The sequence below is a fragment of the Physeter macrocephalus genome, unplaced genomic scaffold (assembly GCF_002837175.3).
Source record: "Physeter macrocephalus isolate SW-GA unplaced genomic scaffold, ASM283717v5 random_1148, whole genome shotgun sequence".
NCBI classification, from domain to species: Eukaryota; Metazoa; Chordata; class Mammalia; order Artiodactyla; family Physeteridae; genus Physeter; species Physeter macrocephalus.
In genome coordinates, this window is record NW_021146298.1 from 1 (window position 1) to 25,000 (window position 25,000).

General features: G+C 40.3%; 2 protein-coding genes across 4 annotated transcripts; one reads left to right on the forward strand and one right to left on the reverse strand.

Moving 5' to 3' along the window:
* Window positions 1–28: 28 nt before the first annotated feature.
* On the reverse strand, window positions 29–19,535 carry LOC102994250 (trifunctional purine biosynthetic protein adenosine-3). 3 transcript variants are annotated; one of them, XM_028486493.2, is made up of 14 exons: window positions 19,503–19,535; window positions 15,735–15,920; window positions 13,170–13,265; window positions 12,517–12,691; window positions 11,133–11,244; window positions 9,993–10,061; window positions 8,947–9,072; window positions 7,998–8,085; window positions 7,373–7,458; window positions 7,018–7,186; window positions 4,204–4,435; window positions 1,693–1,787; window positions 1,289–1,398; window positions 29–579 (listed from the first exon to the last, which is right to left on the reverse strand). In XM_028486493.2, the coding sequence occupies exons 2-14, from the start codon at window positions 15,877–15,879 to the stop codon at window positions 298–300; spliced, it is 1,785 nt and encodes a 594-aa protein (XP_028342294.1). In that variant the 5' UTR covers window positions 15,880–15,920; window positions 19,503–19,535; the 3' UTR covers window positions 29–297. The 3 variants fall into 3 exon arrangements, with proteins under 3 accessions (XP_028342294.1, XP_028342293.1, XP_007113245.1); XM_028486492.2 differs by lacking the exon at window positions 19,503–19,535 and adding an exon at window positions 19,240–19,318 and having other exon boundaries at window positions 30–579; XM_007113183.3 differs by lacking the exons at window positions 29–579; window positions 1,289–1,398; window positions 1,693–1,787; window positions 19,503–19,535 and adding an exon at window positions 19,240–19,318 and having other exon boundaries at window positions 4,200–4,435.
* Window positions 19,536–20,265: 730 nt separating this feature from the next.
* Window positions 20,266–23,733, forward strand: LOC114483900 (protein SON-like). The gene is made up of 2 exons (XM_028486495.1): window positions 20,266–20,391; window positions 23,502–23,733. Exons 1-2 carry the CDS (start codon window positions 20,315–20,317, stop codon window positions 23,716–23,718), a joined length of 294 nt encoding a protein of 97 aa, XP_028342296.1. The 5' UTR covers window positions 20,266–20,314; the 3' UTR covers window positions 23,719–23,733.
* The last annotated feature ends 1,267 nt before the right edge of the window (window positions 23,734–25,000 follow it).

The window sequence follows — 25,000 nt, forward strand, 5'->3', positions numbered from 1 at the left end:
ATAAGGCTTAAGTTAAGACTCAGAAAGCCAAGAACCGGTCTGCCTCTGCTGCAGGGCCATAAGGAGGAAACAACCCCCTACCCTGTCTGTCCAGGAGGCCACTGAGAGAGATGGGAGTGAAATGGTGGCTAATGATCAGAGAGAAAGAGAAGGCTTGGGTGACGGTGGGGGAGTATAAGTCTCAGTCTGGGGACCAGCCCCTGAGGGGAGGGCCTGAGGCCACAAAGGTCTAAGTTTTCCTTAGGTGGCATCATCTATATTTTACTTGCCTCGTCTTGTGACACAGAGTTTGTCTCGTTAGGTATACTGGTAACCGATCATGTTTGTACATAGGGCTGAAATACATAAGAAGGATGTGTGATTAAAATGGATGATCATACCGAGGAGAGCACATCCGGCTTTTTTACAAGCTTTAGCGATTCCAGCAACAACAGCTTCAGTCGTACTGGGGTCAAGTTTTCCACAGGAAAAGTAATCCAGGAAAAAGAGGGGCTCTGCTCCTTGTGCCAGAATATCATTTACACACATCGCAACCAAATCTTGACCAATGGTTTCATGTTTATGGCACTGCTGGGCAATCTGCAGAAGAATAAAAACATCCACATAAGAGAATAAGCTCCAAACTATATCTTGTCAATTATAAGTGGAGGCTAACAATATTACTGACTTTTGGCTAGGTGCGCTGAACACCTAAAGGCAAAAGAACACTAAATTCCGATAAGCTACTTGGTCCGAAAGTATTCCCTTTTTTCCCCTAAGATAACCCTTCTATCCGGATATAGCCTCACCAACACTGTGTTATTAGAAACACGTAGCTGTTGTAGCCAAGTGTATGATTACTTCGTGTGGTTCTCTTTAGTGCATATATGTCAAGAGGGGAAAGATATGTATTTTATTTGTTTATTTATTTATGGCTGCGTTGGGTCTTCGTTGCTGCACGTGGGCTGTTGCGGTGAGCGGGGGCTACTCTTCGTCGCGCTGTGTGGGCTTCTCATTGCGGAACACGGGCTCTAGGCGTGGGGGCTTCAGTAGCTGTGGCATGCGGGCTCAGTCATTGTGGCTCACGTGCTCTAGAGCACAGGTTCAGCAGCTGTGGCTCAGAGGCTTAGCTGCTCCGCGGCATGTGGGATCTTCCCGGACCAGGGCTTGAACCTGTGTCCCCTGCATTGGCAGGCGGATTCTTAACCACTGCGCCACCAGGGAAGTCCCGAAAGATATGTATTTGATACACAGTAAATTCTTTCATATCTTTCATAAAAGGCCTTTACTCACATAGGTGTCTGATTACCTTCAGTTTAGTTCCAACGCCATCTGTTCCACAGGCCAGAAGAGGATCATTGAAACCGGCTGCTTTCAAATCAAAAAGACCAGCAAAACCTCCAAGATCAACATCACAGCCTGTTGGAGAGAAAATTAATTACTTGCTGCATTTCAACAGCAAAGAGTTGATCAAGAAAGCAGATATTAAAGGGGTATATATATCCTTTTGAGCTTAAGATCATGGATAAGAAATGCTTTTAATGTTAGAGATAAGAAAGCAGAAAACACTATGAGTTTGGCTTAAATAGGGCAAGACTTATACAGCAACTTGGCATTAATCTGGAACATCTTCCTCAGTAAACTACAAAGCACAAATCAATACACAATGTTTGTCACAGTTAATGAACTAACAAAGGACAGACTCTGACTTACCTGGTCTGGAGGTGGCTTTTGCTAAAGGCTTAATCTTCTTGACCAGCATATTTCCAGCTGCAATGTCTACCCCAGATTCCTTGTAAGTCAGGCCCCTAAAGAGTTTAAAAAAACAAAGACATCACCTAAATGCCAGGGAAGAATTATTTTAACCTTAAAATATTATTTAAAGCAGAAGATATCACTAGTGATTTTCATATACCCCAATATGCTGGGCCATATCCAGAGATTTTGATTTAGCTGGTCTAGGGCAGGTCCTAGGAATTGAAATGTGTTTAAACAACCTCCTCAGTTGATCATCACTATTTGGAACTTCACTATTTGTAACTACTTCTCTAACTTAACTATTTCTTCCAGAAGTGCTTGTCATAGGCAGTTAAATATACCAATATTTGGCTGTAATATTTCTCTGTTCAATTTTGGTATGGGAAGGAAAGGAGTGCCAAAACGGAGTCAAAAAAGTGAAAATTAGGATTATGAGAACTCTACAAAGAAATCCCTCAATAATGAAACTGAGCCCTTACTGCAATAATACAGAACTGTATCAGTTTCCTCATAGCTAAAGACAGTAAGAAATAAGATTTAAAAAACTCTAAAAAAAAGCAAGACCAGGTAATGATATTCAGTGCATCATTTCCATTTATAATAGTCCCAACAAGTTAGAACAGTACATTTAGAGATCAAGTTTATAAATGGCAATGTGACTTCATTAGTCTTGCCTTACAAAAATGACAACTCTGGACTAGTGGGATTCAGGGATACGTGAAGAAATATGTCAAGTTTTATAAGAAGCAAGGTGCCAGGGTACAGACTTGAGAGAAATTTGGCAGTTAACTCCAATAAAGTTAGCAGTCTGGGGTCATGCTTAGATAGGAAACGAAGTTCTACTGGTTAAAAACAACTCTTTTGTCAGGTAGCACTTGGCACTGTAGCCTCTCATCTTCTTCATCTTTGAAGAATTAGACGAGTATTAAGATTTCAAGTCCCTTGAAATAGGTCATTTCAATAGAATCTAGTCATTTTAAAATAAAAAATAAAATTTTAGCATGGTATTTTAATGTTCAAAAAAAAATTCCATTATTTAACCTTAAAAAATTTGCCTATCAGTAACAGTGTAACTTGAATTAAGTTGCTAAAAATTTCTCATTTTGTCCTAAAACACATTTATTTCTCATAGATGAACTCAATGAGCAATAGTAATTGTGATGAGATCAAAACACCCACATTTGCAGTTAATAGTTCATTGATTTTACAAAGGAATAGTTAGTTGTATATGACAATAAGTGAATCAATAAAGGGTTACAAAATACATTTTGGTAATAAAGATAAATGCAGTGACCAAATGAAATGGCCAAAATTTATAGTATAATCAAATAAAGTTGCAAAGTTAGACAACCAATATTTTCATCTTGAATTCTGTGACAAAATCACTACGATAAATACAACAGGGACTTCCCTGGTGGCACAGTGGTTAAGAATCAGCCTGCCAATGCAGGGACACAGGTTCGCGCCCTGGTCCAGGAAGATCCCGCATGCCGCGGAGCAACTAAGCCCGTGTACCACAGCTTCTGAACCTGTGCTCTAGAGCCCGAGAGCCCCAACTGCTGAGCCCGCGTGCCACAACTACTGAAGCCTGTGCATCTAGAGCCTGTTCTCTGTAACAAGAAGCCTGCGCGCCACAACAAAGAATAGCCCCTACTTTCCACAACTAGAGAAAGCCCACGTGCAGCAAGACTCAATGCAGCCAAAAATAAATAAGTAAATAAATTTATATAAAAAAAGATAAATACAACAGTAACATATAAATATATGATAATTCAAGGAATAAAAATCTCTTCCCCCATCTTTATTGATGAATAATTGACAACCGATTGCATATATCTAAAACGTACAATGTGAAAAAAATCTTTCAACAGCACTGATCTTATTGAGCTTTTCAAACATGAGCTGCCATGAAATTTTCTCCATTTCATTTGAATATTGCTGTAACTAGTAGTTTCAATTCAAACTAAATGCAAATCAAAATCAGATCAGTCGGGCTTCCCTGGTGGCACAGTGGTTAAGAATCCACCTGCCGATGCAGGGGACATGGGTTCGAGCCCTGGTCTGGGAAGATCCCACATGCCACGGAGCACCTAAGCCCGTGAGCCACAACTACTGAGCCTGCACTCTAGAACCCCCAAGCTACAACTGCTGAAGCCTGCGCACCTACAGCCTGTGCTCTGCAGCAAGAGAAGCCACCGCAATGAGAAGCCCGAGCACCGCAACGAAGAGGAGCCCCCGCTCGCCGCAACTAGAGAAAAGCCTGCGTGCAGCAACGAAGACCCAACACAGCCAAAAATAAAATAAATAAATAAATTTATATATATATATATATATATATAAAAATCAGATCAGTCTCATAGTGTTAAGAATACAGAATGTCTTAGTACAGGGTTAATGGGAGTTTTCTACATCGCTATTTATGCCGGTTCTGGAGCTGTGCTATAATCACCTTGGTCAGAAGTTTACCTGGGCTGCTGGAGGAAAGCTATGGCACGATAGCCAATGTCCTTCCTATAAATGGCTCCCTCAAACTTTATAGCAGCTAGTCCTTTCTTGGCTCCTTCAAGGGCTGAGATGAGATTTTCCCGGATGGCCGTTACTGCAAGGACCCTACCCCCGTTAGTCACCACTTTGCCATCTTTTAGGGCAGTGCCTGCTTGGAACACCTCTAGTCCTAAAGCTTGAGCCTCAGGAAACCCTGTAAGAGAGCATATTTGACATATCAATTGCAGTAATAATATTCTACACTGTGGCTTATAATTTCCAGAAGTTTTTTTTTTTAACAAAATCTTTATTTCACTTAAATGAATCTTCACAAGAATCCTATCAGAAAGGAATTAATGTAATATAATAGTAAATACAGCCTTTCTCCTAAGAACAGTCTGTTCTGCTCTAGGGTGACAACTGTGTTACTAAAACCTTGTGTTATCATAAGTCTCATGTAAAAATGATTATTTCAATAAGGAAGGAAAAAAAAAGAAGCTAAGCCCTGAAAAGTTTGAAACTTTGAAGCATAAAGTTATTTTCTCCTGGAAAGTTTAAAAAAAAAAATTAACAAAACCTAAACATCATGAATAAATTCTGCATTTGATCACATTTTTTACTGAAGAGTAAAAGAATTTCTTTTAGCTTTATCATAGCCAACTAAATAAAGTTGCTTTCTTTTTTAAAAAAAACCATTAAGATCATTGCAATGCAAAACATATTCTTAATCTTTTCCTTAATACAACAATTGTAAAATTTTAAGACAAATATGATTTAAATTAGGTTTTGGGCTCAGCCTAAAAGAAAATCCCTGGCTTCATTTTTTCTTTTGGCTGCGTTGGGTCTTCGTTGCTGTGTGCGGGCTTTCTCTAGTTGCAGCGAGTGAGCTCAGTAGTTGCGGTGCGCAGGCTCTAGGGCGTGCAGGCTTCAGTAGTTGTGGCTCGCGGGCTCTAGAGCACACGCTCAGTAGTTGTGGTGCACGGGCTTAGTTGCTCCGCAGCAAGTGGGATCTTCATGGACCAGGGATTGAATCCGTGTCCCCTGCACTGGCAGGTGGATTCTTAACTACTGTGTCACCAGGGAAGTCCCCTGGCTTTTCTTTTGAATTAGTTTTAGGATCTCACATATGTATTTTACATTTAACATATTATTAGACTGTGTTTTCTAAATTCTGAAATGACCAACATGGACAGTTTATACAAAGACAACCTCTTAATTAAAAACTTTTTTTTCCTTATTATTTATTTTTTTGGCTGAGTTGGGTCTTTGCTGCTGTGTGCGGGCCTTCTCTAGTTGTGGTAAGTGGGGGCTACTCTTTATTGTGGTGCACGGGCTTCTCTTTGAGGTGGTTTCTCTTGTTGTGGAGCACGGGCTCTAAGCTCATGGGCTCTAGAGCACAGGCTCAACAGTTGTGGTGCACAGGCTTAGCTGCTCCGTGGCATGTGGGATCTTCCCGGACCAGGGCTTGAACACATGTCCCCTGCATTGGCAGGCGGATTCTTAACCACTGTGCCAGCAGGGAAGTCCCCCCCAAAAAACTTTCATATCCCTAGTTTGTCCTTTTCCATTTCTCTTTTAGCACCATATTTGGTAATCTGTTAATACACATCTTCCCTAGGTGTTTATTTTTTTGCTGTATCAAATTTTCTTTAAAACAATTTTTTATTGTAGTTAATTTATAATATCGTGTCTTCTCTAGGTGTTTTTATTTTTATTTTTTCAAAATATTTATATATTATTAATTTATTTTGGCTGCTCTGGGTCTTAGTTGCGGCATGCAGGCTCTTAGTTGCGGTACGCGTGCGGGATCTAGTTCCCTGACCGGGGATCGAACCTGGGCCCCCTGTATTGGGAGTGCAGTCTTACCAACTGGACCACCAGGGAGGTCCCTCCAGGTGTTTTTATAACATAGGGGCGTTTAGTCACAGGTACTCAAATATCTGGTGGCATCAGTAACACCCAATATTGGGGTGTCAGAAATAACTATGACACTTGTCACCCCAATCTTTGGGAAATGTCGCCAATACAAAAGATCTTGATTCTACCCCTTCCCTTTCTTCATTTTAAAAGGCAATCAGCTCCTAACTGCCCAGCTGCCATGTGTGGGATGCACAGGGCAATGGACTTACTGTCTGGGTAAGACATTAAATAGGGTGTTTGAATCAAACACAGTATTGGGGTATTAAGGGAGGCCAAATGACAGCCTGCTAGGGATTTTAAAGGTCTGGTGTTTGGCCTTACCGTGCTGGAACTTATTTAGCATTTTAAAACATTGCTTTATCTAACATCATTTAACTAGATGCCTCACCTCCTATAACGAGAAACAGAAGAGAAGGCTATACTTCTGAAACTTTTAATTCTGCCATCAAAGTGACCATGGGGTGCACTGCAAACTGGGGGGTTAATTTGTGATCATTCAGAGATCAAGCCCTGAAATTTTCTCCTTGATGTAATTTATATTAAAGTTCCTCCAACTCTCATACATTCCTATTATCTTCCTGGCTCTTGGAGGATGGACGAGAAAGGCAGCACTGGGTGATTCTCTGGAAACTTAGCTAGGCCCACTTAAGTCTTCACTGTGCAGGAAGAGAAACGGACGGCAGTTCTTTAAATACAGTAATTTTGATATCTGGACACCCATATCCAACAAGCAACATGGTTATGTTAAAAACCCCTGAAAGGTTACTGATGTCTCTAAACCCTTAAAACGAACACAACATTGAATGGGACAAAGGCCTACTGTGGTACTGGTCACTTGTTACCTTGCAATCCAACCTTTTGTTCTCTGATATTCACCTGTTATCTCTATACCCTTGGTGTAGTCTCCTGGATAACCTTTACTTGCCATGACCACAGTTACGGCAGTGCGGTTGTCAAGCCAAACAGGCAGAGATGTGCAGAGCAGGCCGTCTAAGGTAGACTGAATCACTTCATAAAGGTCACTTTTAAGAAGTGGGAGGATCACCTGGAAAAACATAATCAACACGGCAACTGAGAAATTTCAGTTGTCCTTAGACATTTTATTCACTGGGATACCAGAATTTGCATATGTTTCTCAAAGGTAATCATTTCAAGGCTGATAAATCCTAAGATTAAAACAGCACACATATTCTACAAAGTAACAGTTTATATTATTATCTTTATTACTCACTTGGCACTCTGGATCACCAAAACGGCAATTAAACTCCAGAACTTTTGGGCCATCCTTGGTCAGCATTATACCAGCATAGAGGATACCTTCGTTAAAAAATGGAAAAAAAAAAATCTATAATGAAGACATTGTATTGTGACTATGAAAATCAGAATATAAACTTATAGTACTGAAAGTTTTGGAATGACCGTAACAAATGTTATAACAGTGGTCAATTAAAAAAAGAGAATGGTGGGCTTCCCTGGTGGCACAGTGGTTAAGAATCCACCTGCCAATGCAGGGGACACGGGTTAGAGCCCTGCTGGGAAGATCCCACATGCCACGGAGCAACTAAGCCCATGCACCACATCTACCGAGCCTGCGCTCTAGAGCCCACGAGCCACAACTACTGAAGCCCGGGCACCTAGAGCCCGAGCTCCGCAACAAGAGAAGCCACCGCAATGAGAAGCCCGAGCACTGCAACAAGAGTAGCCCCTGCTTGCAGCAACTAGAGAAAGCCGCGTGCAGCAACAAAGACCCAATGCGGCCAAAAGTAAATAATAAATAAATGAGTAAATTTATAAAAAAAGAAAATGGTGTAAACTTACTCTATAAATAATGTCCACAATGACATCAATATGCTTACCTGCATATGGCACACCCTCCTGCTGCATGCCATCCACTGTCCTCTGAAGAACAGTATTTTTAATTTTTAGCAACAAATCCTTGGAAACCTGGGGAACATAGAGACATATTTAAATGTAACTGGTATTAAACTGAAAAAGTCCTAGCCCACACTGAGGCTCTTTTGTATACTTACAGTATATTCTATGCATACCTCATTAGCCTATAAATTGAGAATCTAGAGTTTATAAATTAATTGTAGAAATTATTGCACATGCATGCCGCAACTAAGAGTCCGCATGCTGCAACTGAGACCCAGTGCAGCCAAAATAAATAAATAAATAAACAAATAATTTTTTTTTAAGTAAAAAAAAATATACAAATAAAATCACTTTTACCAAATGGTAGTTTTAATACACGAAGTCTAAAGTAAACCCTGTTTGGTTTTTAATATCTTAGTTAAGAAAAATATCTAAAAGGCACTATATTATTTGCACAAACAATTATAACTATCAGCAGTGAAAGGAAATGGATGAGTTTCTGAAGTGCTAATCTATTTATAATATGCTCAATGCATATTTTTCATAATCATTGTCAAGGAATTGTTTGGAAACATGCTCTATCCGTTATGAAGTAGAAAGACTAGAAGAACAAATGATAGTCTGACTTGGTTCTCAATTCACCATACCCACTCTTACTGAGCACTTATGTATAGGGCCCTGGATATCCAAAGATGAATAAGGAGGGGCTAGAAGGATCTGTTCAATGGATACTTAAGTTAGTTCCTCAAAGGCTTTTAGAAAAGGTTAGTTTTAGAGTGAGACCAGAAGAGACACTTTTCATTTAACAGGAAAACCAATTTGCTGATTAGTAATATCATTTACAGAAAGAAAAAACAGAAAAGTGTCTAAGAGCTCTTTGAGAAGACCAAACAATGACTACTGAACTTCATTTGAGCCTCTGGGAAGTACCTGAGGTGCTGGACAATAGGCTCCCATTCCCCCTGTGTTGGGCCCCTGATCTCCCTCCAGCAATCGCTTATGGTCCTGTGCTGGGGGCATGGGGGCCACAGTCTTTCCATCAGTGAAGCACAGACACTGTAGAGAAAACAAACGGTCCACTTAACCTTAAATGCCAAAAAGTAAAAAAATAATTTAATAAGGAGAACTATATGTACCTTAAGTCTAATTAGAGAGAAAGTTTTCTTTTTTAAAGTAAAATGATTTAAAACATAAATAACCCTAAGTTTCCGAGATCGAGAATCAAAAGATCCTGTATACTGTTCTGAAGGATCTGTAATTTTTGAGCTAGGTTGTGGGGGGCGGAAATCAAGCTACTCTCAAAGTAAAAAATTTCAACCTTCCCCCGTTTAAATAATGGGTGATGTAAGTCCAATTTGCCTACTGCTACACTGGGGATGATATAAGTCCAATTTGCCTACTGGTACACTGGGGATGATTAAAAGAAGATAAATTCTTCGGACTTCCCTGGTGGTGCAGTGGTTAAGAATCTGCCTGCCAATGCAGGGGACACGGGTTTGAGCCCTGTTCTGGGAAGATCCCACATGCTGCGGAGAAAACTAAGCCCGTGTGCCACAACTACTGAGCCTGCGCTCTAGGGCCCGCGAGCCACAACTGAGCCTGAGAGCCACAATCACTGAGGCCGTGTGCCACAGCTACTGAAGCCCGCACACCTAGAGCCCGTGCTCTGCAACAAGAGAAGCCACCGCAATGAGAAGCCCACGCACTGCAACAAAGAATAGCCCCCGCTCTCAGCAACTAGAAAAAGCCCACGCAGCAACAAAGACCCAATGCAGCCAAAAATAAATAAATAAGTTTATATATTAAAAAAAAAAGAAGATAAGTATCCGAAATACTAAACGTATACAAATTCCTGTGTAACTGCTCAGTTTATGCTCTTGGATGAAGCGACCAGAGTAAACCAAGCCTTTTTTGGGATCAGAGGTCAGATAACACAGCTTATACTCTGTAAAAGTCCAAAAGATGAATATACATACAGACACCTCTTCTCCTTCAAGAAGTTCTTCAATGACAGTTGTTTCTCCAGCTTCTCCAAAAGCTTTAACCTTATTGTCAATAAAAACAAAACAAAAAGAGAAATAAATTATAAGCTTTTATTATTTACTTAATTGGCTGTTGTCATTTTGCACCATTTGTATCATGAAGCAATGCACTAGTATTATAATTTCTCTTTCTCTTTCTGAAAGCTACAAAGGAACATATATGAATGTTTCCTATTTTTATTTTATTTTATTTATTTATTTGTGGCTGCATTGGGTCTTCATTGGTGCGCGCAGGCTTTTCTCTGGTTGCCCCGAGCGGGGGCTACTCTTTGTTGTGGTGCACGGGCTTCAGTAGTTGTGGCGCGCAGGCTCTAGAGCGCAGGCTCAGTAGTTGTGGTGCACGGGCTTAGTTTCTCCGCGGCATGTGAGATCTTCCCGGACCAGGGCTCGAACCCGTGTCCCCGGCACTGGCAGTCGGATTCTTAACCACTGTGCCACAAGGGAAGCCCGAATGTTTCCTATTTTCAGAGTTGCAATGATGTAGAGTTAGCACTGGTACAGATGAGATGAACACATCATTAAAACTCTTCTGGGGATCCAGCTTTCCAGTTTCAAATAAGGTTAACAGAAAAACAGATGTTTTCATCAATATTTAACTCTTATTTCTGACTTATAATTATGTTTGCTTACAATAATTATCCTAATGTCTGTGAAAACAGATTTCCACAAGGGGGAGAAACCCACAACAACCAAGAAGGATCATAGAAGCAAAGTATATTAATTCATTGCTTCACTTTTCTTAGACCTGAGACACAAAGGATACTTTTTTTTTGTCCTCATGGATTGTTGAGTATTTATTTATATGTTCTGTAGTCTGAGGACTTTCTACCTTTCAGAGCAGACAACAAAGGATGCTAAGCAGAACATACTTGCAAAGAACAGAATCATCGTTTAGCCATCAGTGTAGATGTGTAATAACCCTTTTATAAAGATGGATTATAATACATAGTACTATGAAAAATAACTGTGTTTGCTATACGTTTTCCTTGCCTTGAGGAATATTTGTAAGCTTAAGAGTATTTATTTATCCAGTGTGACTAGAAAATTATAACTTTTTAAGAGGGATCAACTTACCTGCATAATCTCCCGTACAGCTTTGCAGGCCTCTTCTTTGCTCTTTGCGACAACTACCCCTTTCCCAGCTGCAAGACCACTGGCCTTCACAACCAAAGCGGGGAAGTCTGCACTGTGAAGACACAGTAAATTTCAATATCCAATAAATCTTTAAGATTCAAAAGTTTAAAATGCTTTGGGATTGTGTAATGATATGATATAGCAACAACTGAAAAGCAGAAAAAAAAAATAAACTGCTAACACCATTTTGATGTACTTCCTGCCAGGATTTTTTTTTCCCTATGTATTCCTTTATAGGTATGGTCATATGGTACATACAGTTTTGCTTTTCTCACTTATCATGAGATCATATAAGCAAAATCTTTGGGGGAAAACAGCAGTTGCATAGCATGAATATGGAATGACCTTTTAAGATACAATACAAAGTGGGGCTTCCCTGGTGGCGCAGTGGTTGAGAGTCCGCCTGCCGATGCAGGGGACACGGGTTCGTGCCCCGGTCCGGGAAGATCCCACATGCTGCGGAGCAGCTGGGCCCATGAGCCATGGCCGCTGAGCCTGCGTGTCCGGAGCCTGTGCTCCGCAACAGGAGAGGCCACAACAGTGAGAGGCCTGCATACCGCAAAAAAAAAAAAAAAAAAGATACAATACAAAGTAATGAATCATGCTCTCCTTCAAGTAAAAGACGTAGCTGTATAAGACCAATATAAGCATGGATACACAGATCATTTCTCCAAGCACACATAAGAAACTGTTGTTGGTAGTTTCTTCTATTGAGTAGAACTGGAGATCTAGAAGGAGACTTACCCAAAGTAAGTAACAAAATTGTTACTTGGAAGGTATCTGGCTACTAGGAAATAATAAAATTCAATGTAGGATGAAGAAAAAACAAAGAATGAAACTGACCCAACTAAAAAGAAAACATCAGGTAAAAAGGAAAAGTGTCAACAAAAGTAGGGGGCAAAGGCATGTATCTGCCAACATTCATTTATTGCTCAATGTTCTCCATATAATAGAGAACAGGATGTTTAATTCTAAGATTTAGGATTGAACAGTGGTGGCAGAAGGCCAAGTGATGATTCCTCACTATCCTTTATGTAAGATGCCACTGTGTCAATTTGGCTAAGAGGGAACACCTGTAGAACCAAATGTATCCTTTTCCCCTAGAAACTATTCAGCAACAAACATTAAAAAATTTATCTTAAAAAAAAAATTTATCTTTCTGCAAGGCCGCAAGAGTAAATCCCATTTTATTTTGATGTTGGAAAAAGGCAATCTACATCCTATGAGTTTTCCCCTAGAATTATCTTACTATAAACTCGTAACATAAAAGTGACCTGTATATTCAAATATCATATAACAAGTGCCCTTCACTTCTTCTATTTACCTCATAATGAAGCAGCAGGCTTCTTCAGCTTTGGTGAAAGCTCTCCACTGTGCAGTTGGGATTCCATGTCGGTCCATAAACTCTTTGGCAAATCTCTTGCTGGACTCTAACTGAGCTGCTTCTCCTGTGGGGCCAAAGCACCGCACTCCTGCAGACGTCAGGCTCCCAACAATTCCTAGGGATGGAAACAAGCAGCCATAGCCCAGCTCTCTGCAGGGCCTTTTCATTCTGAAGAATTAGGATCAGGCTAAATATACATTGAGATGAGGCAAATGGCAGAGAATAACTGCGTTTTTCATGTTTTCTATAGGATATAAACAAAATGCTACCGACACATGACTCAAATCCAACAAAAATCATGTGTGATATTCAAATATATGGATTATTAAATAGACACCAGAATAGAGCAGAATAAAAACAAAATATTTCCCACAGCTGCAAATTTGATCTCTCATTCAAATTTAGTCTTATTATTCATACTACTGATGCTTGGGGGGGTGGAAAATCCTAGAACCCATAAATTTCAAGAGGGTGAAAGCTTTTTCAGTGTATTATATTAGAAATCCTCATCTGTAAAATGTATTAGATGAGATGATCTCCAAGCTCCTGTTAGCACAGTGTATACCATAATAATAAACAGAAATGAACTTTACCAGCAGCCAGAGGTGCCTCTGGTCCAACAACTACAAATTCAATTTTCTCATCTTTGCAGAACTGTGCAAGGGCAGTGTGATCACTGATTGAGATGTCTGTGAAAAGAAAAAAGAAACAAACCCACCTTGTTTATAAAAACATTCTTTAAGTTAACTGTCTTTCTGAAATCTAAGTACTATACTTTGGTATGCCTATTAATTGTTGCTTTTCTTTTACTGGTACAGATGAGTTTCACCATGAGAAATTCAGAGCACAGTACATTAGGCTAACCAACAAAGCTCAGTGCTCTGTTTTGTTATCACTACAGTGATAGCAGAGAACTGAGTAAGTTTTCCAAGAGCTATAAAGTACTTTCTTGACTGTGGTGTTCATGTTGCTAGTGTGGATTGTAAACAAAAAAGTGTATCAGAGAATATACTCAGAAACTGGTCTTTTAAATGTCATTCATTCAAGATTTACTGAGAACTGCTATATGCTAGATACTGTCCTAGTCACCAGGTTAAGATGTAAACACAAACAGCCTATAATTAAGATGCTTATATTTCACTGTGGGAATGCTGAGTTATAAATATCCAAGCAAAATAATGCAAAGTGTGAACAATTAGGCAAATCTGATGTGAGGTAAACTGGGAGGCTATTTCTGATTACGCCAGAAAGGGCCTCTGTGCAAAGATGTTTAAGCTAAGAACTGAAGGATGACTTTTAAGACCTAGCTCACCTCTCCAATGTACAAGCCAGATAAATTTTCTTTCTTGATGGGAGTTCTAAGTAGTAGTAGGATCAACCATATATTAATCATGAGTAGGTTCTATAGGCGCTCTTCTGCTTCACTGTTATTTGGGCCACCATTCTTAAGCTGGCTGAAGTCTCTGTACATATGTGGTATTTGTGATGTGTAGGGGATTAAGTGCAGAAAAGGTAGAGTTCTCAATCTACAGGAACTGCCTGAGTGGGATAAGGATGGAGTACCATGCACTCTGGGTTAGTAGCTGCAAACACAACTGGGCTGAACAGAGCCAACTACCTCAGCACAGCAAAGGGTGGCAAGGGGAAGATGACACACCTAACCTGTCACTACAAGTGATAGCAGCCTCATGACAATATTGGGAGATTTTCATGGGCTGGTCTGTATAACATCAATTTCATCTAGATAAAATGTGCCATTTAAAAAAACAAAACAAAAAAAAAAAAAACAATACCTCACTCCCAGAGTTAAGATCCCAGGGAAGCAGATATTTTCTTATTTATCTTTTTCTTATTATTTTTGCTCCTATGTACACAATTATCTTCTCCCAGTTGGTAGCTTGCTGGGTCTGTGTTCTCTCCATAAATATTATGTGCCACATAGGGTACTAGGCACAGTGCACACAGTGCAAAATGAGACAGGAGACACGGGACTTCCCTGGTGGTACAGTGGTTAAGAATCTGCCTGCCGATGCAGGGGACTACGGTTCGAGCCCTGGTCCTGGAAGATCCCACATGCCACGGAGCAAATAAGCCCGTGCACCACAACTGCTGAGCCTGTGCTCTAGAGCCCGCGAGCCACAACTACTGAAGCCCGTGCACCTAGAGCCTGTGCTCTGCAACAAGAGAAGTCACTGCAATGAGAAGCCCGTTCACCGCAACGAAGTGTAGACCCCGCTCGCCACAACTAGAGAAAGCCCACGCGCAGCAACGAAGACCCATCACAGCCAAAAATAAATAAATAAATAAATTTATTTTTTTAAAAAAGACATGTGACTTCCTTGCCCTCATGCAGTTTACATTCTAGAGCTTATGTTCTAGGAGGGAAATGAAGATAGGAGACAGACAAGAGAAAAGTAAAAGAAGATACAGATAATAGTTCATGATTGAAAACAAATGAATTGGGGGGTGAACATGCTTTACTTAGAAATTTTAGGAAAGTCCTCTTTGAGAAGGTAACATAAGTTGAGACCTGAATGATGAGGAGCCAGTCATGCTAGGAGTGAGAACAAAGTCCAAGGCAGCTCTGTTTGGGATACTGGCAGGACTGCATGGATAGAGCACAGTGAAAAGAAAACAAGGGCTATAAAAGATCAGGCTGGAAAGGCAGGCAGAGGCCAGATCACAGAGGGTTTTGTAAGGACAGGAGTTTGAGTTTTATGCTAACTACTATGAGAAGTCACTGAAGAATTTAATGCAGCATAAGAACTGATCATCTTTTCCTATTTACCAGTGGAAGAGATGAAGGCTGAGATCTATTATGGAGTAAGAATTGCCAGAACTTACATTTAATAGCACTGCTCAATTTTGCATTCCCCAAAATACACACCAAAACACCTTTAACCTATATTAGGCATTTTGTAACTTTTTCAGTGGACGTGTTTTATAAGGTTTAAAATAATTTAAGGTAAGAAAATGATACACTCTGAACAACAGGATACCTTAAATTACAACATATGGCAAGTATTCAAATTACCACATAAATTTCTGGGTTAAAAAAAGCATTCAAATCTGAACAGCAATTGACCTTTATAAAGAAGAGATGTGAGTCACAGTTTATCATTTACAATCATTCATTTTTACTTCAAAAAAATGATTACCAGTGTTTGAAATCTTTTCCGAGCAGGCAGTGCCTGCATTTCCTGGGGTAACTAACACTTGTTTGACATGATTAGACTGTGCAAGTTTCCAGGCCAGAGTATGTTCCCTTCCTCCATTGCCAATTACAAGTACTCGGGCTGCCATTGCTCAGTCTGCAAAGCAGGAATTCAGCAGGAAAATGAAAGCTGCAGAAAGAAAACCACAGTTGATAGTTTAGAATACATATACTTTAGAAACCACGATTTCTAAATATGATTTAAGTAGTCATTTGTAATCATACAAATAACATTTTATCCCAGCAATTCATTTGTGAAAAACTAGGATTCATAATTTGAGAAATATGACTGTGTACTCTTAAGGATTAGAGCGGTACTTTAAAGCTCCTTATTTCATTAAAACAAAATCTATGAACAATCACCCTTCTTTGGGCTTCACTTTTATTTATTTATTTTGGCCGTGCTGGGTCTTAGCTGCGGCAGGTGGGATCTTTGTTGTGGCATGTGGAATCTTTTAGTTGCAGCATGCAGACTGCTAGCCGCGGCATGCACACGGGATCCAGCTACCCGGACCAGGGATCAAACCCTGGCCCCCTGCATTGGGAGGGCAGACTCCCACCCACTGGGCCACCAGGGAAGTCCCTGGGCTTCACTTTTAGAAGATTTAAAAATCATCAAATCTCAGTTAAAAATGAATCTTAATGTTTTAAATTTAGACACCAAATTGAAAATAACTGTTTTTATTTTATTTTATTTTTTTTGTGGTACGCGGGCCTCTCACTGTTGTGGCCTCTCCCGTTGCGGAGCACAGGCTCCGGACGCGCAGGCTCAGCGGCCATGGCTCACGGGCCCAGCCACTCCGCGGCATGTGGGATCTTCCCGGACCGGGGCACGAACCCGTGTCCCCTGCATCGGCAGGCGGATTCTCAACCACTGCGCCACCAGGGAAGCCCTAAATAACTGTTTTTCAACCTTTAGTCTTATAAATAATAGACTTTAAAGTTACAATAAATTTATAGAAATGTTTAAGACTAGAGCCCAGGGCTTCCCTGGTGGCGCAGTGGTTAAGAATCCACCTGCCAGTACAGGGGACACGGGTTCGAGCCCCGGTCCGGGAGGATCCCACATGCCGCGGAGTGACTGAGCCCGTGGGCCACAACTACTGAAGCCCGCATGCCACAACTACCGAAGCCCGCGCGCCTAGAGCCCGTGCCGCAGCAAGAGGAGGCACCGCAATGAGGCCGCGCACCGCAATGAAGAGTTGCAGCCCCCGCTCGCCGCAACTAGAGGAAGCACGCATGCAGCATCGAAGACCCAACGCAGCCAAAAATAAATAAATAAAATTAAAAAAAAAAAAAAAAAAAGACTAGAGCCCGTAAAGGGTCAAATAGTAAATATTTTCTGAGGGCCATATAGTCTCTGTTGCAATTACTGAACTCTGTCACTGTAGTATGAAAGCTGCCTTGGACAAGAGACAAATGTGGCCTGGCTATGTCCAGTAAAAACTTACATAAATAGGCAGTTGGCTGTAGATCATAGTTTGCCTACTTCTGCTCTAGGTAACAGGAAGCTATCAGAAGTTTATAAAGCATAACTGTGGCTGTGTTTCCATAAAACTGTATTTATGGACACTGCCATCTGAATTTTGTATAACTGTCATGTGTCACAGAAACATCACTTTTCCTTTTCTTCCCACAAACATTTAACAATGTAAAAACTATTCTTATTTGGTGGACTGTACAAAAACAGGTAGTAGGAAGGATTGGCACAAGAGCAGTAGTTTGCTGACCCCTATTTAAGAAGTTAGGACAATATGCCAGAAAATTGGTAGAGAAGGCAAAAATCAAATTTGAACACGTCTTGCTTAGTTCTGGCATTTGATCCTGGGCAGGATGGGCAACTATCTCTCAAGCTAACAGTGTGACCCTGGTTAAGCTCTTACCACCTGCAATTCAATTTCTTCACATCTTAAAAGGTGGAATTAAGAGAATTTGTCTTATGAGGCCTAGTAAGAATTGAAATGACATTTATAAACAATTAGTACAATTTCTTATACTCAGCAGTAGTAAATGCTAACCTGCTATATTTTATTCATTACTTTTGCCAAATTGATACTTTAGGGAGAGAAAGAAATTCTAACAAGAAAAAAAAAAGCCAAAGGAATGAATAACTTGTCACATTCATTTACTAATTTTCAGAAGACATGTAATTATGTAGAAGGCAAACTGGTAACAGGAAAAACTGAAATCAGTTACTTTTTGTGAGATGCTAGCATTACACGTTTAAAGAAAAATATAATTTGATAATATAAAGAAGACTTTTTGAGCACTAACTTCGTGCCAGATGCTCTTCTAAATGCTTTTCACGAATTACTTCACTTAATCTTAAGAATTCTGTGAGGCAGATAGGATTACCATGCCTGCTTTGCAGATAAATAACTAAGGTTCAGTTAGGTTATGTAACTTGCTGCAGGTCACATAGATAAGTGGGGATGTAGCCTGGATTCCAATGGAACCAATTCTGCTTCAGATACTCTTTAACAGTTGAAAATATGAGGAAGAAAAAAATTACTAAATTATCATCTCAGAGAGAAAAACACTATTTTAGCTTAATGGAAAACAGACTTGCCGTGTGTATTGAAATATTTGAAATAAATGTATCTTTCAATCTAGAGAAAACATTTATGTTTAATTTGAATAAGAGGGTCAGTGAAGGGAAATTATCCTGATAACTGCCGCGGGGATCTCTGAAATAGGATTAGGACTCAGCCTGAGGGAATCTACACCCAGAAGTGGCTAGGAGGCCGCCAGCCAGAGTTGCCTAGGTTTGAGTTAAGACTTCCTAGGTGGGACACCTTGAGGGACTTAACCTTCTTGGGCCTCAGTCATCTAAATGGGTAACATGAGGAGAATTAGAGAGCCAGGAAAAGCCATTTCAAAGGACTTGGTGAATTGGGAATTCCCTGGCGGTCCAGTGGTTAAGACTCTGCGCTTCCACTGCAGGGGGCTTGGGTTCCATCCCTAGTCAGGGACCTTAGATACAGTGGTTAAGACTCTGTGCTTCCACTGCAGGGGGCCTGGGTTCCATCCCTAGTCAGGGAACTTAGATACTGCATGCTGTGCAGCATTGCCAAAAAAAAAAAGAAAACAAAACACAAAGGACTTGGTGAATAAGGTAGAAACCAAGTACAAAATGGGACTAAGTAATCTGCTAGAGACAAAGGATGCATAATAAGAAAATATGCAATTTAGGTGCATGACCTAAAAAACCTAAAAAAAGCAGAAAGATGCAAAAAGGCCCTGACATCTTACAAAACAGAGAAAGTGACATTTCCAATGTAAACCTCAGTTAAAACTGAAAAGCACATGACCAACCCTCACCCACTGCGATTAAAAATAAGAGGACAATCCCTACCGCCAAAACAGTTCCTACAGTTTCATCCAATTCCCGATAGTAATCCCCAAACCAAACCATAAATGTACTTTCCTGAAAAGCGGAGGAAACTCACCCACGGACCCAACGCGGTCTGGGCGCTGGCACTTAGACCCTCGCTACGCGCTCTGAGCCCACTCGCCCGCCGAGCGCCGGAAGTCAGCCGATGGGATCCGGCGCGCACGCCCCCCACCCACCCGCCCCGCCCGGCTTCGCTTCCCCATTGGTCGGCGCGGCCAGTGGGCCCCACCGCGAGGTAATCAAGAGTGATTCCCTCTGGCTCTCGGGCGCGGCCTGAACCTCCCCCAGAGCAAAGCTCCCAAGCCCTAGCAAGTTTACAATGTAACACTGTAGTGTCAGGTGCCACGTAACGTCTCTTCGCTTCTTCCAGAGCCTCCTGAGCTCTGAGGAGGGGGAGCGCCAAAATGCTTAACCCATGTTCAGCTAATTGTGTGTTGCTCTCGAGTCAGCACTGACCAGCTACCGTGCAAAAGTCTCGTGATACGCCTGGCTCCTGATGAGATTAGAATGCACCAAGGTTTGAACACACGTGGTTCAGGACCTCTGGCCTAATGCTAGAACGAAAAAAAAAGCCGAGGCCAATTATAGGATGCCGCGGGAGGCAGATGGCGGTAAAATCGTGTTCTTCGTATGGGGGCAAGCGCTGATTAATGCTTTCCCGGATGGATCTCCCTGCCGAAACTCGGTGCCATCCGGGAACGTTGGAGGCCCCGGTCAAACACCATGTTGCCCTCCTTGCTCCCTTTCCTCATGGAATTTAATCTAGGGTGTTTAGTGACCAAAATAAACCTCTTAAGGCCCCCAAACACTGTTGAAGACTGACAACTTAAGCTGACAGTCGCCTCTAGAGAGACTTCTCCTGTAATGGCGCCTGCGTCAGTCACTAACATGGCGGACATAGTCGTGCGCGGCGCAAACGTCAGCAGCTCTACCCCAGACGCTCAGAAACAGCGGAGGAGAGCGGGGCCGTGCTCACTGATTGGTTCAGAGGCGGAGCGTGCCCGACTGGGCGCTCCCACAGGAGCCAATCAGGACGGCAAGAGACGGAATTGGCCGCTGCGCCTCCTCCCGAGGCATGCTGGGAGCCTGGAGGACTAGTGAGGAGGAGTTGAGAGAACGGAGCGGACGCCATGGCGACCAACATCGAGCAGATTTTTAGGTCTTTCGTGGTCAGTAAATTCCGGGAAATTCAACAGGAGCTTTCAAGGTAAACGCTTCCCAGACTCTTCTGCTCCCAAGGGACCGATAGGGCCTCACGTAGCCGTCCGTGGCACCTTTCTTCAGGGACGCTGTCGTTCCTCGTCTCAGGCCCGGCTACAGCCCCGCCTGGGCCTGGGATCCATTTTCCGGCCCCCCCCCCCACCCCCGTCCGCTCCCTCCCTTCCCAGCGAGGAACTTCGCCCTTTCCGAGGTAATCCCAGGCTCCCTCTTCTAGAACTGAGTTAGGATGCTCAGGCTTCTCCCCCGTTTGGTCATCCCCTACCTTTTAGCTACTGTAGGCCTGGTTGTCCACCAGGGACGGGCCTAGTTCCTTCCTCAGCTCCTCCGCCGCCGCGGCGCTTCCCCTCCCCCTCTCTGCCTCCGCGGATTTCGCCGGCCGGTGTCTTTGACCGGAAAGGGGTCTAACGGCCGTTTCTTGGGTAATCTTAAATCCGCTTTATTGTTGCAAGCTTCACACCATTTGGGGGTCGGGATCCTTTAATTAGGTTATTTGGGTCCTGCTGTTCTGTGGCTTCCACCAGGTAGCATTCTAATAGTTTATTAGATTGGAAATTTAAATTAAAACAGCTCAAATTAATGTTAGTTACTTTGACAGAACATTCGAGGTGAAGATGGAAGGGGACTTTGCATTAGTGGTAATTTTTTTAATTTAGCAAGCGGAAAGTGGACTTTATGTGTAGCTCTAAATATTTTTGCCGTCCCCTGACCCAATTGACATATTTGACCAACACGCTACTTTTGTCATTGCTACTGGTTTACCCTTGCTTCCCCACAATTTGAATGGGAAGAGATTTTCAAAGAAATACTTGCTTACTCAGAAACGAAAATCGCGTGGGTCATGTTGTTATTCAGTGGTTGCCTTTTTGCTTTGTATAACGTAAATATTTGTTCCGAGTTCAGATGTATTGCTGGTTGTATTTTAAAAGTTGAGAGCAAGAACCAGACGTAACGTGAATTTGAAAATCAGCCGAAAACGCATTTGTAAACTGAGCGCTCAAATTAACATAAGGTTATCGGGGCAGTGTTACAGTATTGCTGTAATATTTTTCCAGGATATATTGTTTTTAAATTGGGAAATAGATCCTCTCATTGATTTAGTTGCTTTTTAAAATTTTGTTATATGCTGGTTATTTTTAGGATGATGAGAAACGACCTGAGTCAAGGGAATATAATTTTTCTGAAAACTTTTTAATAGTTGCATATATTAAGTAGTTGTGTTTGCTGGTTGTAATGTCTTTTTTCTATACCTTTTAAAATTCACTTTTTGTATTAGAAGTGTTATTGTTGTGGAAAGTTTAGAAAAAATAGAGGAAAGGAAATTTTAAAACACCACATGGTTATTGATCTTTATGTTCTTTCATTTTTTTCTTGTGCATACAGATGCACATGTTCTGTGAAGTGTGATCATTTTGTTTTGTGTTGGTTGTTTTTTTCACCTATATATTGTGAACACGTTTGTGTTTTATCAGTCTCAGCAGTCTTTGAAACATTTTTCATGGCTCCATAGAATTCTGTTGTAGGATTGTATTGATGGATATTTAGGTGCTTTGAAATTTCCACCCCTTTTCAGCAGTTCAGTATGCATCCTCACAGCTTGAAGTTGATTACTTTGTTATAGACTGACAGGTTTCTTTTTTTAGCCCTACTTTTCCGATTTTTAAATCCGTGGCCTTTTTAGTAAGGTACGCACTGTGTAAGTGCATAGGAAAAATGTAAGAGAGCTCCAGGAAGAAAGTTTAAAAAGAATATTAGATAAAGCAGTTTATTACTAGAGGAATATTCAGCTTCTTTTCAAATACTATGCTATATATTGTCAGTATCAAAACAAGTTTTTGATTATTTGCCATTTCGATGAACTATAGTTCCTTTTTTTCCCACTTACTTTTATGAATATGGGTTTGGGTGAGGAGACTGACCTTTAGACAGTTTAAGTTATTGTATATAGATGGTTGAGTATGAGCTCTGGTTTTGAATACCAGCTTTATCTCTTAAATAGATGTATGACGTTCAGCTAGGTTTTTTGTCTTCTCTGTGCCTCATTTTCTTCACTTAAATAATCAGAACAATAGTGCTGATCTTAGAGTTTTGTTAGGATAAATGAGTTTAAAAATGTAGAACCCTATAACCCTAATTAGTAGTTAATAAATGTTAAATATTGCTATTGTATGATTAATTGTATTAGAAAACCAAATGTTCTTTAGTAACACTTGGTTAACTACTGAATTTTTTTTTGTTTTTTGATCATTCAGACTTTTATCAGGTAGTGGAGCATAATTGTCGACCCATTTTGTTACCTAAAATTTAAGTTACATTAAGTCAAACGTGCTGTTTAACAGCATTCGTGCTGTTTAAAGTATTTTTCAAAACAATTTTGTAAATTTACACAAAATAGTACGAGTGACTAAGTAAATGATATGTTTTTATATCTGTTAAGATTCTTCTGACCCTGTGAATTGAAAATATGTTAAGTGATTCATTTACTGTTAATATAAATGAGTTATTTTACATGATATTTGATAACTGGGTGAAAATTATATAAATGTATTTTTCCTTTTCAACATTATGGCATTTCAGCAAGTCTGATCAGTCTAAACCTGATCCAGTGCTACAAGTTACCCTTTTAACTTAATGTGTCTGTGGCTAAAGTTGTTTTCCTTGATACTGCTGATGGTGATTGTGATCCATGCACAAGTGTGGCTTTACTGTGGCTATAGCTTCTACCATAATGTTAGGTCATGTATTTTTCTTTGGTTTTGTGATTGTGATCTTAATAATAATTTTCCTCCCCTGAGATAAATATGCTGGTTGGGGAGTATTTTGTTTAAAAAAAAAAAAAAAAAGAGCTTAGAAACCTGTTTGAAAGACTTTTTCTTAACTTTCACAGTTCTGAAAACTTTAATCGTGTGAAAATAAAAATGTACCAACTGTAAGTAGATAGTGTTAAGGAAGCACTATTGATGGGGAATAGCATCCAAAATAAATACAAAATGGTGAAGTGTACAAATAAGATTGTTTTAATCAGTTGAGTTACAAATATTAATTTATTATATGGCATGATAAAAATATTAATGAATTTTGGTAACTTTTCTTGTGAAGTGGAAGGAGTGAAGGCCAGCTCAATGGTGAAACAAATACACCTATTGAAGGAAACCAGGCAGGTGATGCAGCTGCTTCTGCCAGGAGCCTACCAAATGAAGAAATAGTTCAGAAGATAGAGGAAGTACTTTCTGGGGTCTTAGATACGGAGCTACGATATAAGCCAGGTAAGTTGGAGATAATCAGCTGTCCTGAAAACTTTAAGATTTTTTTTTAATAGTTAACAGTAGTATTTCTTGATTGCAGGGTATTTAAGATGTTCATTAGATTTAAAACTTCAATAAGTTTAATATTTAGTTTAATTGATTTACTGAAGACTTTCTTGTTTAAGTGTTTTTTTGAAAATACAATTGTACTGGAACATGAGCATCGATGCATTTGTTTACTTTGCTGGTGGAATATAACTATCTTTGTTTGGTTCAGTCTTACAGTGCCTCGGTGCCAGGAGTTTGAATGTGGGTTTCCATTGAACAATTGTATAAATGTCAGTTTTGGAAGGTACAGGAGTCCGGACCATATCTGTAATGATTTTAAAACCCTGGAAGGTTTTATTTTAAAGCTCAAGATTAGAGATTATCTTGTTTTTGTATCTACTCCTCTTAAAGGTGCAATGAATGGAGAGGAGTCATTGCTGGATATTTAGCATTTGGGGAATTGATTAAATAATTGATGCTTAGAAATGAAGGATTTATGATCAACCACAAAAATAACAATATTGTTTAGTTTTGGAAATGGGGGGCCATGGTATGGGTTTTATTTTATTTTTTTTTAATTTTTAGTATAGAGTATGGTTAAAAAAATAGCATAGACTGTAGCGTTGCTTAGATTCATGGCTCTAGCAACTTCTTCTTGAAGTATAATGTAGCTAACTAACATTTGGTACATAATAAACAATTAGTGGAAAATGATTAATTTTGCTTTGGAAGAGGTCTTGTCATGTGTTGATTTGCTTTTTCCATAATCTTGATGACCTGGATTTCTGATCAACTAAGGTTTATCTAATATGATATTGGCATTAGAGTAAATCTCATCTGGTTACAAAGTGGATTATAAATCACTTTTTCTTTAAGATATGCAAGTTGAAATGTTCTTAAGTTACATGTTAAGGGCTGTACGAATTTCCTTCTCGAAATGACTTTATTATCATTTTTAAAGTAGAAACATTAAAAAAATTACTTCTTAGTGATTTAGAAGAGTATTGTGGGGGAAGAGATGTTATTTTTATTAGAATGCAACATGGGTGAAAATTCAGGTTCCGTATTTTACATTTGTTGTTCAGACCTTATACTATAAAAGCAGTCTCTAGCATTTGCTGAGGGCTTACTTGGTGCCAGGCATTATTCACTGTACTTTGTATGTTTTAACTGAGTTCGTCCTCTAACTCTGGAAGACAGAGTGTCAGCGGTTTGGCCACGTCTATTCATTTAGTGAGTGGTGAATTGATTCAGTATGCAAAAGCAGACAGTGTGTTCCAGAGCCAGTGCCACGTTGCTTTCTGT

Excerpts from the sequence above, each read along its gene's own strand:
- LOC102994250 (XM_028486493.2), bottom strand. The coding sequence starts at position 15,879 with ATGGCAGCCCGAGTACTTGTAATTGGCAATGGAGGAAGGGAACATACT. Across the intron at positions 13,266-15,734 it reads GGAAAAGATTTCAAACACTG|ACATCTCAATCAGTGATCAC; the intron begins GTAATCATTTTT and ends TTCTTTTCACAG. Across the intron at positions 7,459-7,997 it reads GGAGGGTGTGCCATATGCAG|GTATCCTCTATGCTGGTATA; the intron begins GTAAGCATATTG and ends TTTTTAACGAAG.
- LOC114483900 (XM_028486495.1), top strand. The coding sequence starts at position 20,315 with ATGGCGACCAACATCGAGCAGATTTTTAGGTCTTTCGTGGTCAGTAAA. Across the intron at positions 20,392-23,501 it reads ATTCAACAGGAGCTTTCAAG|TGGAAGGAGTGAAGGCCAGC; the intron begins GTAAACGCTTCC and ends TTTCTTGTGAAG.